Source organism: Nyctibius grandis, chromosome Z (genome assembly GCF_013368605.1).
Source record: "Nyctibius grandis isolate bNycGra1 chromosome Z, bNycGra1.pri, whole genome shotgun sequence".
Taxonomy (NCBI): domain Eukaryota; kingdom Metazoa; phylum Chordata; class Aves; order Nyctibiiformes; family Nyctibiidae; genus Nyctibius; species Nyctibius grandis.
The window spans coordinates 56,657,968-56,674,498 of record NC_090695.1 but is presented as its reverse complement, the minus strand read 5'-3'; the positions used below and the strand labels follow the sequence as shown (position 1 = coordinate 56,674,498).

Sequence of the window (16,531 nt, the reverse complement as noted above, 5' to 3'; positions counted from 1 at the left end):
GATCATAGCCCTATGACTGCACACAGATCTCTAACTCATTGTGTTTATTCCCTGTGCTGCATGCAGTAGTATACAGGCACTTAAGTATGGCACCCCAGCATGTTGAGTTCCTGGAGAGGATTTGGGGGGATTTTTCCACAGTGGTGCCTTGTAGGAACCTTCTTGCCCACATGCAGGTGCTGGAGGTGACCCCACCCAAGCACCCTTTTGTTGACTTTGTGATCCCTTCCCATCACACACCTCCCATGCCCTTTGCTCAGCAGTCTTATCCATTGCTCCCTCAGGACTGCAGGTCACCCTCTTCCTCCCCTGTCTTTCCTAGTTTAAAGCCCTCCTAATGAGGTCAGCCATCATATTGGCAAAAATAGTTTTACCCTGCTTGGCAAGGTGCTTCCCATCTCCTAAGCAGATAGTGGTCTGCAAACAGGGTTCCATGGTTGTAGAATGCAGAACCCTGTCAGCAACACCAGCTCTGCAGCTACTTACCAACCTGTATTGTCAGTGCCTGCCTCGCACCCTTTTCCGGCATTGGTATGATTGAGGAGGATACCACCTGGGCACCCGTGCCCTTGACAGCTGCCCCCAGAGCTCTGTAGTCACTTTTGATACTGTCCACATTTCACCTTGCAGTATCATTGGTGCCAACATGTATTATAACATTGCCTCTGCTGTTTTTCCCTATATTTACCAATACCCAGAAATTTAGGTGGATTTGCTTTTTCCACTTCTGAACTTCAGAGGTGGTTATGTGAATTCCTGACATATATTCTTGTCCTCCAAGTTTCTCTGGGATTGTTAGTCATAGTTTTCTTTATGTATAAAGGTTTTCTTCTCATGTGTTACTCATGTGTAGATCTTCAGATTGCCCTTCTAATTTTCATTTTGTTTATCCTGTAATTCTGGTGCTTTTCTGTGTCCATTTTTCTAGCATATTTAAGGCTTCTCACTGTGTTTCTGTTGGGCATATATATCCCTCTATTGTTGTGTCAGGTCTGTCTCTGCCTGCTTTTGAGACGAAATTAAATTCATTTTCAAAAACTGGACTTGTCTAATAAAATTATATTCTCCTTTGTCATATGGACGTTATCTTCATTAGTGTTTCTTCATGGCACAATATTCGCTGTTTGCTGAAGCCAAAGGTCATGTTTTGATGCAGGAGCTATAAATCCAGAATGTTAATTCATGTGTTTTGAGCTAAGCCTTTACAATGATCTCCATTGCCTCTTTTATGAACACTTTGTCACCACTTCTGAATGGCTTAAGGTCATACCTATTGGTATCACTAAAGTTCCCAAGAGCGAGAGGTAAGGGGTAGTCCTTCTTGAAATGCCATAACAATGGACTGCAGACAGACTTCTTCTGAGATTTATGAAAACTGGACAAGAAACTCTTTCTAATTGTAGACATTCCAAAATGTGCCTAACTGTGACAGATTTATGTTGTTTTCACAAACTATTTAGTATTTCACTTATGCCTCCTCAAAAAGCAATTATGATATTTATTGTCTTTTAAGAGCAAACACGTAAAGATACATGTGAGTGTCTCAAGCATGAATATGAATACATGCTTAGACAGTGACAAGTTTTTAGCTTTCTGTGTCTTTTCAACTTTTTATTCTTTCAAATTTTTTTTCTCCTTTCCTGTCCTCAAAAGTCCCAAAGAAACAAATCAAATAAAAACGAAGCAAACATAAGAACAAAGAGCTTCATAACTGACACTTCCAGGAGGCCTTCTAGACAGTTTTTCTAACCATTATTGCAAAACAACACTGAGAGGAAAAAATAAAATCTTTCTGTAGAGTGGGATGTCATTGGCAGAGGGTTTTGTCTGAGCTGAAAGACTGTTTTGTTACATTTGCAATGAAACAGAAGTTCAGGGGTTATGGTAACGTGTATCCATTGCAGTATAGAGCTGAGCTTTTTTGCTAGCAGCTGATCTACAATGTACACATAAAGAAATAGTTTTGTACAGCATTGGATTTTGGAATTCTTCATGACATCTTTTCTAGAGTAAACAATCGAAAATGTTTCTGTTTGAGCTTTTGATTTTGAGGGGAAAGCTTTCTATTTCATGTTACTCAAACCTGAGATTTTCACTGTATGCTGTTTCTCTTTGAAAAGAATAGATATTTAAGAAAATAATTTTGTCTTTTGAGCATTTACTTGCCCATAAGATTTAGCTGAAGGGCTGTAACTAAAGCAGCTTAACTGGAATTCTCTATTGCAGAAACAACAGTAGGTGTAAGCCTCAGTCATTAGTTTAACCTGTGCTATCATGAAGCTGGATTTGAAATCTGAACAGCTAAGGTTGTACCAAGCCTTGACGTGAGTCTTAAATGTTGCACTACAGGTAATCTTCAGGAGGTGGATCCTTGTCCTACATGATTTAGTGGGTGCTTTACGCTGTGTTCCCCAGAGTCAGAATTTTGCTCTTTGAATAAAACACCAAAATCTACAATGCAGATTTGAGGACCTCACGAGTATTAAATTTTATTGAAATCAGTAACAACTAAATGTAGTGAACATATAAGGGAATACGAGCCTTTACTTACAATTTTTGACCAACCAGAAAAAGATGTAAGAGGGTGAAAACCTGAGCTCTTCAGTGTAATTATTTCTTTTTAATCCAAAGTATGTATGGAAATTTTCTGTATTTGCACTGACTGAAAGTCAGTTTCTTTGAGGCATTTGCACTGTACATGGTACTTATTTAGAAAAAGATGAAGTGAACATTATGAGCTGAAATTTTTCTCAGTTGGTTGTTCTATCCAGTTTCTGTTCTTCCATTCAAGGTGAGTATTAGGCTACAAAAGATTAATACTTACCATTATAAGAACTTCGAAATAGCAAATCTGCCTTCTTAATAGAAAATACTCTAAACCATTTTTTTTCTGGATGGCTCTGTTGTACTGTATGTAGCAAAATTTTAAAAGAGTTTTAATAGAAATTTAAATACTCGACTGTCTAGAATGTTTTAAAAAGAATGCCAGCTTTTTTCTTTTCAAATGTCAAGCCTTCATAATTGAATTTTGCAAGCTTCATAATACTGTTTATGGCATGACATACTGTACACATAGTTGCTATAAACACTAAACAGTTTTGTCAGCAACTGATGGCAGTAGAATTATAATTAGATCTATTTATGAAGTTTGTTATGCAGATAAAGAAAATTGGATGTTTTCCTCTGTGCTAACTGACATATAGAAGAACTGTGTACTCTGCCTCACTGCATTTTGCTGCTTTAAAAAACAAACTACAATATGGAAATAATACTGTAGCTGTGTTTCTTGTAGGTCCAAAGGCTGTATTTAAAAGTTGAGTGTATATGATAATTTGATTTATTTTGCAATTAGTTGAGATGTTGTGCTGAGGAATAATGTATAGCAAAGGAATTTAGTCCTTCAGGAGATGGGAAAATGGGATAGTTTAGCCATTAGCAAGGTTTCTGAAAGAGAGATAGTATTACTAAGTCTCTAGTTATGTGGTTGTGATCATTTTTAGTGTAAATTTTCAGTTTAGTTTAACTGTTGAAGAGTGTTTGTTGTGGTTCATAGGTCAGAAACCTGTAGTGATGGTTGTCATGGTTTGGACTAGAACAGAACCAATCTTCCTTCCAGTGGTTTTTCCTTTCAGTTAAGTGTCATCTGAATAATTGCACTTTCTGAAGCTGGCTACATGTTTTTCAGACATTGTGTGCTTCTAGGATTGATAACGCAGAAGTTTATAGTTATTACTAAGGTAAAGGTAAGAATGGTATGTAGAAAGGCTGTTGCTTGTACTTATTCCTGTAGAAACCAAGGTCACTGCTAAATTCCTCATGGTCCACAAGTGAAGGGTCATAAAAGAATTGCACTTGCAGGGAGGAGAGGACAGGGCAGGTGACCCAAAACTGACCAACAACGTATTCTATCCCATACACGTCATTCTCAGTTTAAAGCTAAGGCATCATGAGGGTCTTGCTCTCTTCGTCTATGGCCGGTGTCCAAAGAGGACTCTGTTCATTTTTCTCCTGCCTTCAATCCCAGTCTTCAGGTTCCTGAATCCAGTTCCCATCTGCCACTGAGTCCAGTCTGGGACTTCCCAGAGCCTGCCCTGCAATGCCAGTGGTGACCAGGGGAGTTTGATCTTGGTTTTGTATATGTTTGTATATATTTAATTATTTCAATTTCTATTATTATACTCTTTTTCATTGTTATTGTTTATTAAAACGGTTTTAACTTTCCAACCTGTAAGTCTCTCTCCCTTTTCTCTTTTCCTTCCCCTTCTGGGGGGAAGGAAAGGGTTAATAGAAAGCATCTGCCATCTGTTTAACAGCCAGCCCAGCTTTAAACCTTTACAATGTACACAGTATAATTTGTCATACGCTGATTTTTGGTAAGCTGAAAGCTGGTAGGGGATGTATTTTAAAGATATGCATTAACAAGTTGTAGGTTTTAAGCTCTTAAACAATGACATATGGAAATAATTTCAGATTATGTAATCTAGGGCATGCTTGAGTAGGAGTGGCTGAACATACAATAAACTCAAGAGAGAATCCATCATTTCTCCCTCTGCTACCACCTTGTCCCCCTCGTCCTGTTTCCCTGGCCAGTGCATCTCCCAAGGGAATGGGGCAGGGCAAGCAAAATATGGTGCCTTAGGCTTTGACTTCCAGCTGTCTCGTCCTCCTCATTAATCCAGTCCCTATATTGTAGCTGCTACTTCACCTCTTCCCCTCCAAACCCTCTTCAGTAACCTTCCATTATTCCCTCGTGTTCACATGCGTCTCATTCTCACGAAAGACCTTATAGTGCTTATTTCTTGGTCTGCAGACAACCAGCTTGACACTGTAGTCTACTGTATTTAGAAATTGTGTATGATACTTCAGTTTATTCTGAAATTAGTTGAGGTGTTCTGCTGAGGAATAATGTATATAGAGAAGGAATTTAGTCCTCAAGGCAGATGCGAAAATGGGATTGTATACCGTTCATTATATTGGTACACTGGTGTCAGACTTGCGTGTATTTGGTGGTATCTAACTTCTGGGATGTCATTTTGTGATGTGCTGGTTTGTTTTTTTTTTCCTCCAAATGATCTATATTTAATTTCGAGATAAATAGTGCAATGTTTTTATGTTTTGGGGAAATAAAAATATTACAGTCTTCCCATGAAACATGAGTTTTGATTGTTTGCCAAAGACAAAGCCTGTTATCTCTGGCAAAAGTTTTAGGGAAGGCTGAGATTGTTGTCTGTCCAAAACAGTTTTATAGAAATTTTTAAAGTGTATTGTTTCATTCATACAGCAGTTAGATTGTTTTCGGTTAAACAACAGACATGATATCCCTTTAAAGTAATTTGTATTACTCTGTGTTTAAAATGTAGCTGACAGTGGCAAGGTAGCAAATGTCTAGAGAGCCATATGAGGGGACAAACAGATAGACAGCTATCCTGACTTCATGGCAATGTGTTACCTAGGGAGTTCCTGGGTCAGAAGTGTTGTCTCTCTTAGTAGCTCTTCAAGACTTTTTTTTTTGCGTACACATGTCCATTCACTATTACACTGCCTAAGGTTTTCATGCTCACAATAACTTTGACCAAAAGATTGCATAGATTAGCTCCATGCTAGGTGAAGAAGAATGTACTTTGTATTTAACAAAGTACATGCTATTTCCATAAAATGCCTTCCAGTGGTTAGTTGAAAGAGGCTGGGAAGGTCTGTTAACTGTGTCCCCCCTCTCACATGTTGTCTCCTGGTGCTTCAAGGAGTCCTCATTTTAGTCATTACTTCTGGATTCCTTGTGTTTCCTGCCTTTCTGATGCTTAATGCCCTTCTCTAAACCTTTTTCATTTCAAATACGTCCTCCCTCAGGTGAAAGAACTGCATAGTGTGTTGTGTGGATTTAATCAGTGGCGTAATAACGTTGTCTAGTCCTTTGCTAAATAACATCTTGTCCGACGGCTGCCGAACACTGAGTTAACATCTCCATCGATCTTTCTGTGCTAACCCCAAGATCTCATTCCTGAGTGCTTTCAATAAGCTTACAACAGGTTACTAAGCTTGAATAGTTTTTTCCCCATATGCATCTCTACAAATATTCACACTAACTTTAGTTTACCATTTTGTAATTTAATCAGTACATCTTAAGGTTTATTCCCAGTTCTTCATTTGGTTCCCCTGTTTGCTTCCTTCAGACAGCATCTTCATGATCATCTTTATCACCTTATGTATCAGGACCCAACTGATAGTCCTAGGGCACTCCATTGAGTGCCTAGTTCCTCCTATAAAAACTAATCATAATATTTCAGCTAAAACTTTCTCAAGTTCCTCGAAAGTTCTAAAGCTAAACACCATCCAGTCCTCATAATTTCTTCTTATTTCATTTATTCTCTAACCTCTTCTTCTGACACCTCAGAAGAGAGAAATTCATTGACTCTTTCATAAAGAGAGATTTCAGCCTGGAAGTCTCTGAAGGTCTTTCATAGTGGACACAGATGCAAAAAAAATATTTTTTTTTCCTACCAGCTCGTTTCATATAGTGACTGTCCTTTACATTTTCTGACAAGCTTGCTGACTCCAGTGTGTATGAAAGAGGATTTGTTACTGTTCTACAAGTTTTTCCGTCAACTTTTTTTGACGTACCTTAATATGTTCCTGTATTTTAATTTACTGGAGTTCACAGTCCTTTGTGTATTCCTCATATGACACAATTTCAGTTTTTCAAGGTCTGCCCTCAAGCTTGTGTTCTACCACTTAGCTATGAAAGCTTCCTTTTTATTTTTTTCTCAGCTACTTTATGATAAGTGGTAGAAATGTTAAAATACAATCTTTTCTATTACTTAAATTATTTTAAGATTAGAAGAAATGTAGCAGTCTGAATGAGATTGATTTAGTTAGTGTATGTTTATCTGTGCAGATAATTATGAATCTGCACTTGGTAATTGCAGATACAGGATTCCTTTAAAATGCCTTTAGTTTCTGAAAAATTAATGAGGCAATTCATAAATATCAAGAAAATAACAAGGATATGTGTAAGAGCCTAGCTATCTCAGTAAGGAATCATGTCAAAGTAATCTCATATCCTTTTATGACAAGCACAATGCATAATCAAGTTGAAAATATTCTAGTAGAGGTGCAAAACTGTTTGCATAAAGCTGCTTGGAGAATGGTTATTAATGAAGTCCTGTCAGAATAACGTACCTTATGGGACATTGCAGGATATATGTTGAGACTAGGTTTGGGTGGTCTTTCAGTGTTTTGTTACTTTGATTCAGAGTTTGTTTATTAAATTCCCAGGCATCATTGTGCCTTGAAGGGATTGAAAGTGCCCTGGAGGGCAGCTGTAGAGTTAACAATAATTTGATAAACTGAGAGATGAGTCTCAAAAAATAGCATTACTTGGCAGGATCAGATGCCAAAGCAAAAGTAATCAGTGATGCCATGTTTGTATGGTATTAAAAAAAGACACACTTTCTTCTTTTTTTCTTAATTTTAATTTTTTTTTTTATATGAGCTAAAAGTATCTAGAATGTAATGTTATTCTTTGGCTGTGAGCCTTGACTGAAGTTTCAGTTGTGTAAGGTTTTGAACCAGTCACCGGCAAAAAGAAAACAGGATTTAGAGGGGAAGACCTGTAGGTCAGTTAGCATGAAGTTTAGAAGATTGGGCAGAAGAGGAGAGTAAGTAATCTAGAATATAAAAGATGGTTTGCAGAGGATGGTAGAATCTATTTTTCATACCTATGGCACATATGAAGTAAGGGTTTAAATTAAAGCAAGAAAGATTTACATTGGAGAGTGAAGGGGCAGGGAGCTGGGGGAATGCTTTCAGCAAGCACAGCGGTAGACCTGAGTGGTACTAGGAAGTTGCAGTTATCTGTCATTGGAGATCTCAGGAAAATCATAAAAACATATGCCACATAGTTGTGCAATTACTGTGGCAAAGAATAGAATAGGTGACGTCTTGAAGTACCTTGTAGCTCTAGGTTCAGCACTGAACTGGACTTGTCAGCACAAACTTCTGTTCTCTAATAGTGTAGAGCTGAGATTGTAGAGCCAGCCTCCTGATCAGGATACTGACAGCGATAAGGAAATGTTAAGCTGTGGTAGAGAAGCTGTGCATTTTGGACAGGAGTAGTAGTGTGCGTTCAGCTGCTCATATGTAGACTGCACCATTACTTTATTGAGATGATATGTAGCAATAGAATTTTTGCTCACAAAAAAAGACAGATTTTTAGTTAATCATGGATCTGACCTAGTAGGACATCTGTTATTTTCTTCATTTAAAAAAATGTTTATTTGCTTTGAGGCAAGTAAAAGATTAGCTTTGTGATAGTCACGTGTATGAGTTTTGTTCTTTATTCTTCTTAGTATTATTATTTTAATACCTGTGTAGATAGTGGTTTTCATATACTTTTAGATAAAGCATTCTCACATTTCTGCTCAAAGGAAATACAGCAATTTTTTCTTACTTAGGGTTTTAATTAGAAAGCCAAGACATTTGGTCTTACAAATGACCTGAAAACAGATTTTACCTTTTTCAGACAAGTACCTTGAAAAGACTACTGTAGAAAAAGGTGCAAACTGTATCATAAATGTACTAGATTTATGTCATCTACAAGTTTGTATACTTTTTAATCACCACGTGCATTTTTCTTTTTTTTTCCTTTCTCAGGAAAGGAGACTGAGAAAGCCAAAGATCGGTGTGATAAAGCCACTATGAAGCTTCATATATTGCATAATCAGTATGTGTTGGCACTGAAAGGCGCACAGTTACATCAGCACCAGTATTATGATACTACCCTTCCTCTGTTACTTGATTCACTACAGAAGATGCAAGAAGAAATGATCAAAGCCCTGTAAGATGTATTCTTATTTGTTTTTAATTTGTGGAATTCTATATGTGTAGTATTCTAATTAATTTGTAGGATTATTTGAAAATAATAAACTGTGATTAATTAATTATATTTCAAGGGATAATGAAAAAATGTATTTTCATCTTTAAACTGACAGTAATTCTGTATAGAAAAGTCTATCCAAATAATGCAGACTAGTTTTGAGTGGTTACTTAAACATTCTAGCGAGACACTGTCTTCTCATAAAAGTTTAAAATCTTACAGATTAACTGCAGTGTTTATAGCTGAGCTCATGCATTGTCCTTTGGTGGTATACTACAGCAAGTTTGTTGCCTCTCTTGTGTTCTTATTTTTATGAAATTCCAGCAGCAACAAATTTGGTTTAAACTGGCCAACTGTTTTGAAAGTCATTGGCCTGTGGAGGAGGGCCACGCAGATGCATGGTTAATCATATATGTGGGAGAAGTAACAGGATCATACAAACCTGATCACACTGTAAGGAATCCAACCTTAAAAAACAATTACCTTTCTCCTGAAAGATCATTTTTTACATCATTACAGAGGATGTGCAAACTGATTATCTCTGAGAACAGACAGCGAGGACTTTAAGCCCTCTTTTGTGGTTTGTAACCACCATGCTGCCTCTTTGTCTTTCCTGAAGCAGCGAGTTGGTTAGGGAGTCTGTTCTGTAGGTCTTTTGTTGGGGTGTAATTTAAATCACTTAGTCTAAAAGAAAGGGCGGTTACTTTTGTTTGTAGGTAGTGTTCATTTAGATGTGAGGCACTCTTCTTTAACTTGTTTTCTTACCTTCTCTGAAGTCTATGTTCATCACACAGCACACAGGAAGTGAGGGAGAGTTGGGGATTTCATGCTTTTCATGATTATGTAGTGCAGACATCATTAACTGCCCTATGCAGTATCGTATTAATTCATTTGATTCTGGTGCAGGTATCAAAATGAAATAGACCTTTGTAGTAGTCTTTGTCCAGTCCTTTTAATCTTAATTTTGTATGTAAAACCACAGCAAAAGGCTACAGTTAAATTTGAGTGAAGTAATTAAAGCGATTTTTTCAGAATTGTGAGATAGGATAATTCATTGAAGAGTTTTTATGATGGAACAAGAACCTATCGAACTCCAGACAAGCTTTTGCTATGTCTGGAGTAAAAACCTGTAAGAAAATCTTTTTGTCACTACACAGACATTTTTTGAGATGTGAATGTACTGGAAAATTACTCCTTTCTAGTATCTTTGGTGTACACAAAGAGGTGATGATTTCAGGTGTAGAGCTTGGTGTGGCCATCTGTGTGAAACATACTTCCTTAATAATCCTGATTTTGCAGATGAATTAGTTTGGTAGGCTTGAAGTTTGGTAAACTTGAATTGCTAATGATTTTTTTTTTTTTCTTTGTAATTGACATAGATTCCCTTTCTCTTCGACGTGGCATTGCTGTAGTTGACATTCATCTATCTTTTTGTCACACTTTTTGAACTATTTTCTGGAACCTTTTCACACATGTTGTTCACAGGCAAGGCAAGATTAAATGCCTTCTCTGGTCTGTTTTCACCTCAGAAAAAGTTTTGAAAAAATCCAATCACATAACTTTTTTTACAGAGTAAACGTAACTTGAGATCTTATCCAGGAAGAAAGTATTGATACTTTTTTATCTGGGCTGGCCAGAATTCATCAGTATTTTAAGAAAGCTCACTGTGCTTCAGCACCTGGCAAGCCAGCAAGTTTGTCAAAGATAAAAATGAAATAGGAAATGATTATGAGGGTTTATTTATGGAAAACTAAAAGAGAACAGAAGGGTGTTCTGAGGATGTGTCACTGGATGCTATTAAGAGTAGTGGCACAATATCACCTATTCTTTTACCGTTCCCTATTCACTTGGTTTTGCCTGCTCTTGGAAGAAGATAAAAACAAGGCTGTGTGGCTTGTACTTTCTCATAGGAACGTCTTGCTTGATTTTGTTTCTTCTTGTAAATATATGCTGACTTCTGATTTATGCTTATTTTTGTCCGAATGACCAAATCATAAAATAAATGTATGAAAGAAGACAGTTAAAATGATAAAGACAACCAGTTTTTAAAGGAAATGCACCCTATTTTGTGACTTGTTTTGCCTTATGCCAGAATATATTTATCAGTCAGAACATGAAAAACTTTTGTGTAGGTTATAATAAGCATAACAAGTCCTTTGTGAAGAAAAGTGTTATCAGTGAGCCGTATACATTCCTTTTCCTTGTAATCACTGATTTTTTGATTTAGCTACCCTGTATGTAGATGCACTGAAATCAATACAAGGAACATGGTCTTAGAGAATTTTTACTCATAGCCAGTCTGTAAAGAAAAGGCCACAGTTGATCTGTTATTTCTTTGAGTAATATATTGTCTTATTTTTTCCCTTTTTAGCCAGTTGCAACAAGAGTTTGTAGAAACAGCAAATTGAAAGTTTGAAGCATCTTCAATGCCATCTATGCCTTCAGGGCCATGTTATACACTAGAATTTTTTTTCCTCTCTAGAAAAGGAATCTTGGATGAATATAGCCAGATCACCAGTCTTGTAACAGAAGAGATTGTGAATGTCCATAAAGAGATCCAGACCTCAGTCGAACAGATAGACCCTAAATCTGAGTATAATGACTTCATAGATACTCACAGGTATACATTTTAATCTTGGTGTACATGTTCATGTTTCTTCTTGAGAAAACCATGCATTAAACTGCAACACTGCTTAAATGATCAGAGTTGAATTTCTTCATGTTTGGTTCCTTTTACATTGTTAACTTGTAAAACTTTACTCTAGTTTGAAATTTGTTCTACTTGCACGTGCAGAAAGCAAACTATACAGAATCACAGGATCACAGAATCAGCCAGGTTGGAAGAGACCTCAGGATCATTGAGTCCAACCATTGCCCTGACACCACCATGTCAACTAGACCATGGCACTAAGTGCCATGTCCAGTCTTTTCTTAAACACATCCAGAGATGGTGACTCCACCACCTCCCTGGGCAGCCCATTCCAATGTCTAATAACCCTTTCTGAAAAGAAATTCTTCCTAATGTCCAACCTGAACCTCCCCCTGGCGAAGCTTGAGGCTGTGTCCTCTTGTCCTATCGCTAGTTGCCTGGGAGAAGAGGCCGACTCCCACTGTGCTACAACCTCCCTTCAGGTAGTTGTAGACTGCACTAACGTCACCTCTGAGCCTCCTCTTCTCCAGGCTAAACAACCCCAGCTCCCTCAGCCGTTCCTCGTAGGTCACACCCTCCAGACCCTTCACCAGCTTGGTCGCCCTCCTCTGGACTCTCTCCAACACCTCAACATCTTTCTTGAAGTGCGGGGCCCAGAACTGAACACAGTACTCAAGGTGGGGCCTCACCAGTGCCGAGTAGAGAGGGACGATCACTTCCCTAGACCGGCTGGCTACACTATTCCTAAGAGAGGCCAGGATGCCATTGGCCTTCTTGGCCACCTGGGCACACTGCTGGCTCATGTTTAGCCGGCTGCCGATCAGCACCCCCAGGTCTCTTTCCGCCGGGCCACTTTCTAACCACTCTTCCCCCAGCCTGTAGCGCTGCATGGGGTTGTTGTGGCCGAAGTGTAAGACCCGGCACTTGTTCTTGTTGAACCTCATGCCGTTGGTCTCGGCCCATCTATCTAACCTGTCCAAATCCCTCTGTAGGGCCTTCCTACCCTCCAGCAGATCGACACTGCCACCCAGCTTGGTGTCATCTGCAAATTTGCTGAGGGTGCACTCAATCCCTACGTCTAGATCATCTATAAAGATATTGAACAGCACCAGCCCCAGAACTGAGCCCTGGGGAACACCGCTAGTGACTGGCCGCCAGTTGGACTTTGCCCCATTCACCAGCACTCTCTGGGCTCGGCCATCCAGCCAGTTTTTAACCCATCGAAGAGTCCACCCATCGAAGCCCCGGGCAGCTAGTTTGTCTAGGAGGATGCTGTATACATGGAGGATACAGGACAGTCCAGATTCAGTGTAAGCTAATTTACTCTGTATTTGGATGCAGTTTGCGTTCTGAGCTGAACTAAATTTCTCTGCTTTATTTCTCTTATTGTCCAAATTCTATTTTAAAGTGAACTCTAGGTACCTGTGTGTACTCTGCAGTTATTGCAGGTTCAGCAGTGCCTGAGGCTACAGAGTATGCAGGTAGTGCAATTAAGATTTTCATTTTAAAAATAAACTCTATTTGCCATTTATTGAACTGTTACTCAGTATTAATATATGCAGAAGTTGTACTAAGAATTCTTGCATTATCTTTTTTGTTGTTATATGTGAGTTGGTAATTGTCACATGCAGGTTTATAGCAGGATTGGCTAAGAGTGCACCCATTCACACTGATACCCCTTGAGAACCTTGGTTATGCTGTGATCTTGATTCAAAGAATTGTATGCCATTTTGTTATCTGTTATAAAAATGTTACATAATGTTATAAAAAACATTATTTTAAGACAATGTTCTTCATTCAAAGGAAAAAGAATATGTATTCAATGGCTACCTTTTATTTCATATGTAATTTTAACTATATTCTAGTTATTAAAATAATTCAAAAGATGATGATTTTCTTTATGATCTACTCAAAGATACGTGTTAATTTTGAAAATATTTATTTACTGAATTAGGTCATCAGAAGTTGTTGAACAAGAAATAGAGTTTGATATGTCTTTGTTAGAAGAAAATGAAAACCTTCAAGCTAATGAGATCATGTGGAATAATCTAACAGCAGAAAGTTTACAAGTCACGTAAGTCTTTCTTTACAAACGTTTCATCCTTTGGAAATGCTGTTATACATTATATCTAGTCTCATTCATGTCGTCGCATAAGTGTGTCTTCATTTTTAAGGTAGAGTTTCTAAAAATATTATTTTCACACTATAGACTCTTTCCCATGCTGGTTTTAGTGTCCCTTTGCACAAAATACTCCTCCCCAGTCCCCCCAAAAACTTGCCAGCATTTTCAATATGTATTCCTCTCCTTGCCAGTTAATTTGTACAATGCTCCAAATCTGTCATGAGTCCTTCTTGGGAACATACTGGTTCATCTTCCCAAAAGTGGTACCACATTCAGTACTCTAGGAAAAATACTGAAATCTTTTGGTGAAACCACTGAGTACAGTGATGTCATCAGTGATTTAAATAGCCATGCAGAAAATTTTCATAATATATTAATTTCACTTGTTTTGTAAGTATTTGCTTTTGTTTTGCAAAGGAAAATCTTATTCATTATTATAACCTTTAAAGTACATTAACTTACTAACACAGATGTAGCTGTTGTATTGCATTTCATGGAGCTTTTAGCTATTCAGGGTGATCAACTACCTCTTTATGTATTTTGTTAATATATTGCCTATTTAAATCTTTTCATTACTTTCACCAGCTTCACCTTTAATAATTTGTTACTGGGGAACAAATCTTCTGCTGAGGTTATTGTGTTTCTATTATATTGTCAGCCTCAACTTTTCACATAAAATGATCTGATGCAGTCACTTATAAGATTGCAACTATTAATTGTACATTTAATTTTTTTATATTGATCATAGCAATTTAAAATGGAAAATTCAGAATTTCATTGGTGGATGATGTTTTTATTGTCTCTACTGTATTTCAGTCCATGTTTGACTTATTTGAAGTTTTCTTCCTTTAGAAAGCTAACTGATCCAAGTAAGATGTCAGTGGGGTGTTGTGGTTTTTTTTTTTATTTTTTAAAAAATTTTCATCTGCTGAATCAAACGATGAGCCTTATTTCTTGTAGGTTTTTATGAAAACCAAAATCATAGCGAGTCCTAATAGTAGTGAGGTATTTCAGACATAAACACATTGCAGTGTCGTCTGCAGATTATTCTAGTCCCTGTGTTTTCTCAACATCACAGAATCTCTGGATTTTATTAATTCCTTTTCAAGGTCATTAATCATCCTCTCTTTTTTTCCCATGCAATTTGATTACATTCCATAAATTTGTTCCTTAATAGGTATTGAAATAGCCTTTTTCATATGAAGTTTCAGCCTCCTTTGTCAGACTCCTCCTTAGCTCCAAAGCAGCTTCATCTTTCTTATGAAAGGATCCCTTGATAATTAAAGCCCCTCCCTTTCCTTTAAACATGTTGTTTATAATATGTTCTGCGTTATTACTAAATAGAGATTATGTGTGTTTAAACTATGTAAATGTTGTACATCTAGAGGTACTTCAGCTCAGTAACAGGAAAAATATATATACCAACCGTATCCTGGGTTGCATCAAAAGAAGCGTGGCCAGCAGGTTGAGGGAGGTAGTTCTCCCTCTCTACTCTGCTTTTGTGAGACCCCACCTGGAGTATTGCATCCAGCTCTGGAGTCCTCAGTACAGGAAAGATGTGGACCTGTTGGAGCGGGTCCAGAGGAGGGCTATGAAAATGATCAGAGGGCTGGAGCACCGCTCCTATGGAGACAGGCTGAGAGAGCTGGGGCTCTTCAGCCTGGAGAAGGCTCCAGGTAGACCTTATTGCAGCCTTCTAGTATCTGAAGGGGGCCTACAAGAAAGCTGGAGAGGGACTTTTTATAAGGGCATGTAGTGATAGGACGAGGAGGAATGGTTTTAAACTGAGAGAGGGTACATTTAGATGAGATATTAGGAAGCAATTCTTTCGTGTGAGGTTAGTGAGACACTGGACCAGGTTGCCCAGAGAAGTTGTGGCTGCTCCCTCCCTGGTAGTGTTTAAGGCCAGGTTGGATGGGACTTTCAGCAACCTGGTCTAGTGGAAAGGTGTCCCTGACTGTGGCAGGGGGATTGGAACTAGATGATCTTTAAGGTCCCTTTCAACCAAAACCATTCTGTGATTCTATGAAGTCTCCCTTTTCAATAAAGTATTACAGGTTTTCAAAGATCCTGCCTTCCATAGCTCAAGAAGAGAAGTAACTTCTTGTTTGGCTTGTCTTCTGTATCCCATTTTTTAGAAATAAGACATCAGTATGTCTAAGTGAAAGAGATGAAATGCTCCTTTTCTAGTAAATTATTCTGATTAAATGCATATTTGTGTTTATAGATGTGTGTCTGCATATTTGCCTACATATATACATTTTCAATACAATTTCCAGTGCTTCCTGCTACAAATCTTATATTCATCCACTTTAAATTATTTTGTGAATTTGACAGGAATTTTATGGTGTGATACTATTTTTTGGAAAAGGAATCAAATAGCTCTTTCAGGTGTTGCTGTCTCTAAGGTGTTCACTTTCTGGTATAGATGATACTAGGACTCTGAGCAAAATGTTTAACTGTATTAGGTGAGACCAAGAGTTGACCTAACCAACTTTCTTCTCTCTTACATTAGCCAACAGGGAAAAGACTAGGGAGGAGAACAAGAACAAGATGATGGTGCAATGCTATTTCCTCAGAATGATGTGTCAGCCTCCCATAATTTTCAGCTCAGAAATGTTTCAAGACAGAAGGAGTGTTTGTTTGTAGTAACCGTAGGGGTAGCTTTATAATAGCCTTAGCTGTATTTTTCTTTCATGGCTTTGTCCAGACAGTTTCAGTATGTAGAAGTATCTGTTGTCCACAGAATTTTTGGTCAAGGAATTTCAGAGATTAATTTTGTAGTATGTGAACCTGCTACTTCTTAGTTTTGTTTTATGACTCTTAAGCTCTTGTTTTGGAAGAGAATAGGAACAATCTATTCCTTTCTGTTCATGATATTTTAAAC

At 37.8% G+C, this 16,531-nt stretch overlaps 1 protein-coding gene across 4 annotated transcripts in view; it reads left to right on the top strand.

Moving 5' to 3' along the window:
• The window catches only part of FER (FER tyrosine kinase), a 221,027-nt gene that overhangs the window by 46,186 nt on the left and 158,310 nt on the right, over window positions 1-16,531 (top strand). For all 4 annotated transcript variants that reach the window (XM_068422476.1, XM_068422477.1, XM_068422478.1 and 1 more), the window contains 3 exons: window positions 8,650-8,833; window positions 11,355-11,492; window positions 13,477-13,596. In XM_068422476.1, coding sequence (XP_068278577.1) covers window positions 8,650-8,833; window positions 11,355-11,492; window positions 13,477-13,596 — 442 coding nt within the window. The remainder of the gene's footprint in view (window positions 1-8,649; window positions 8,834-11,354; window positions 11,493-13,476; window positions 13,597-16,531) is intronic.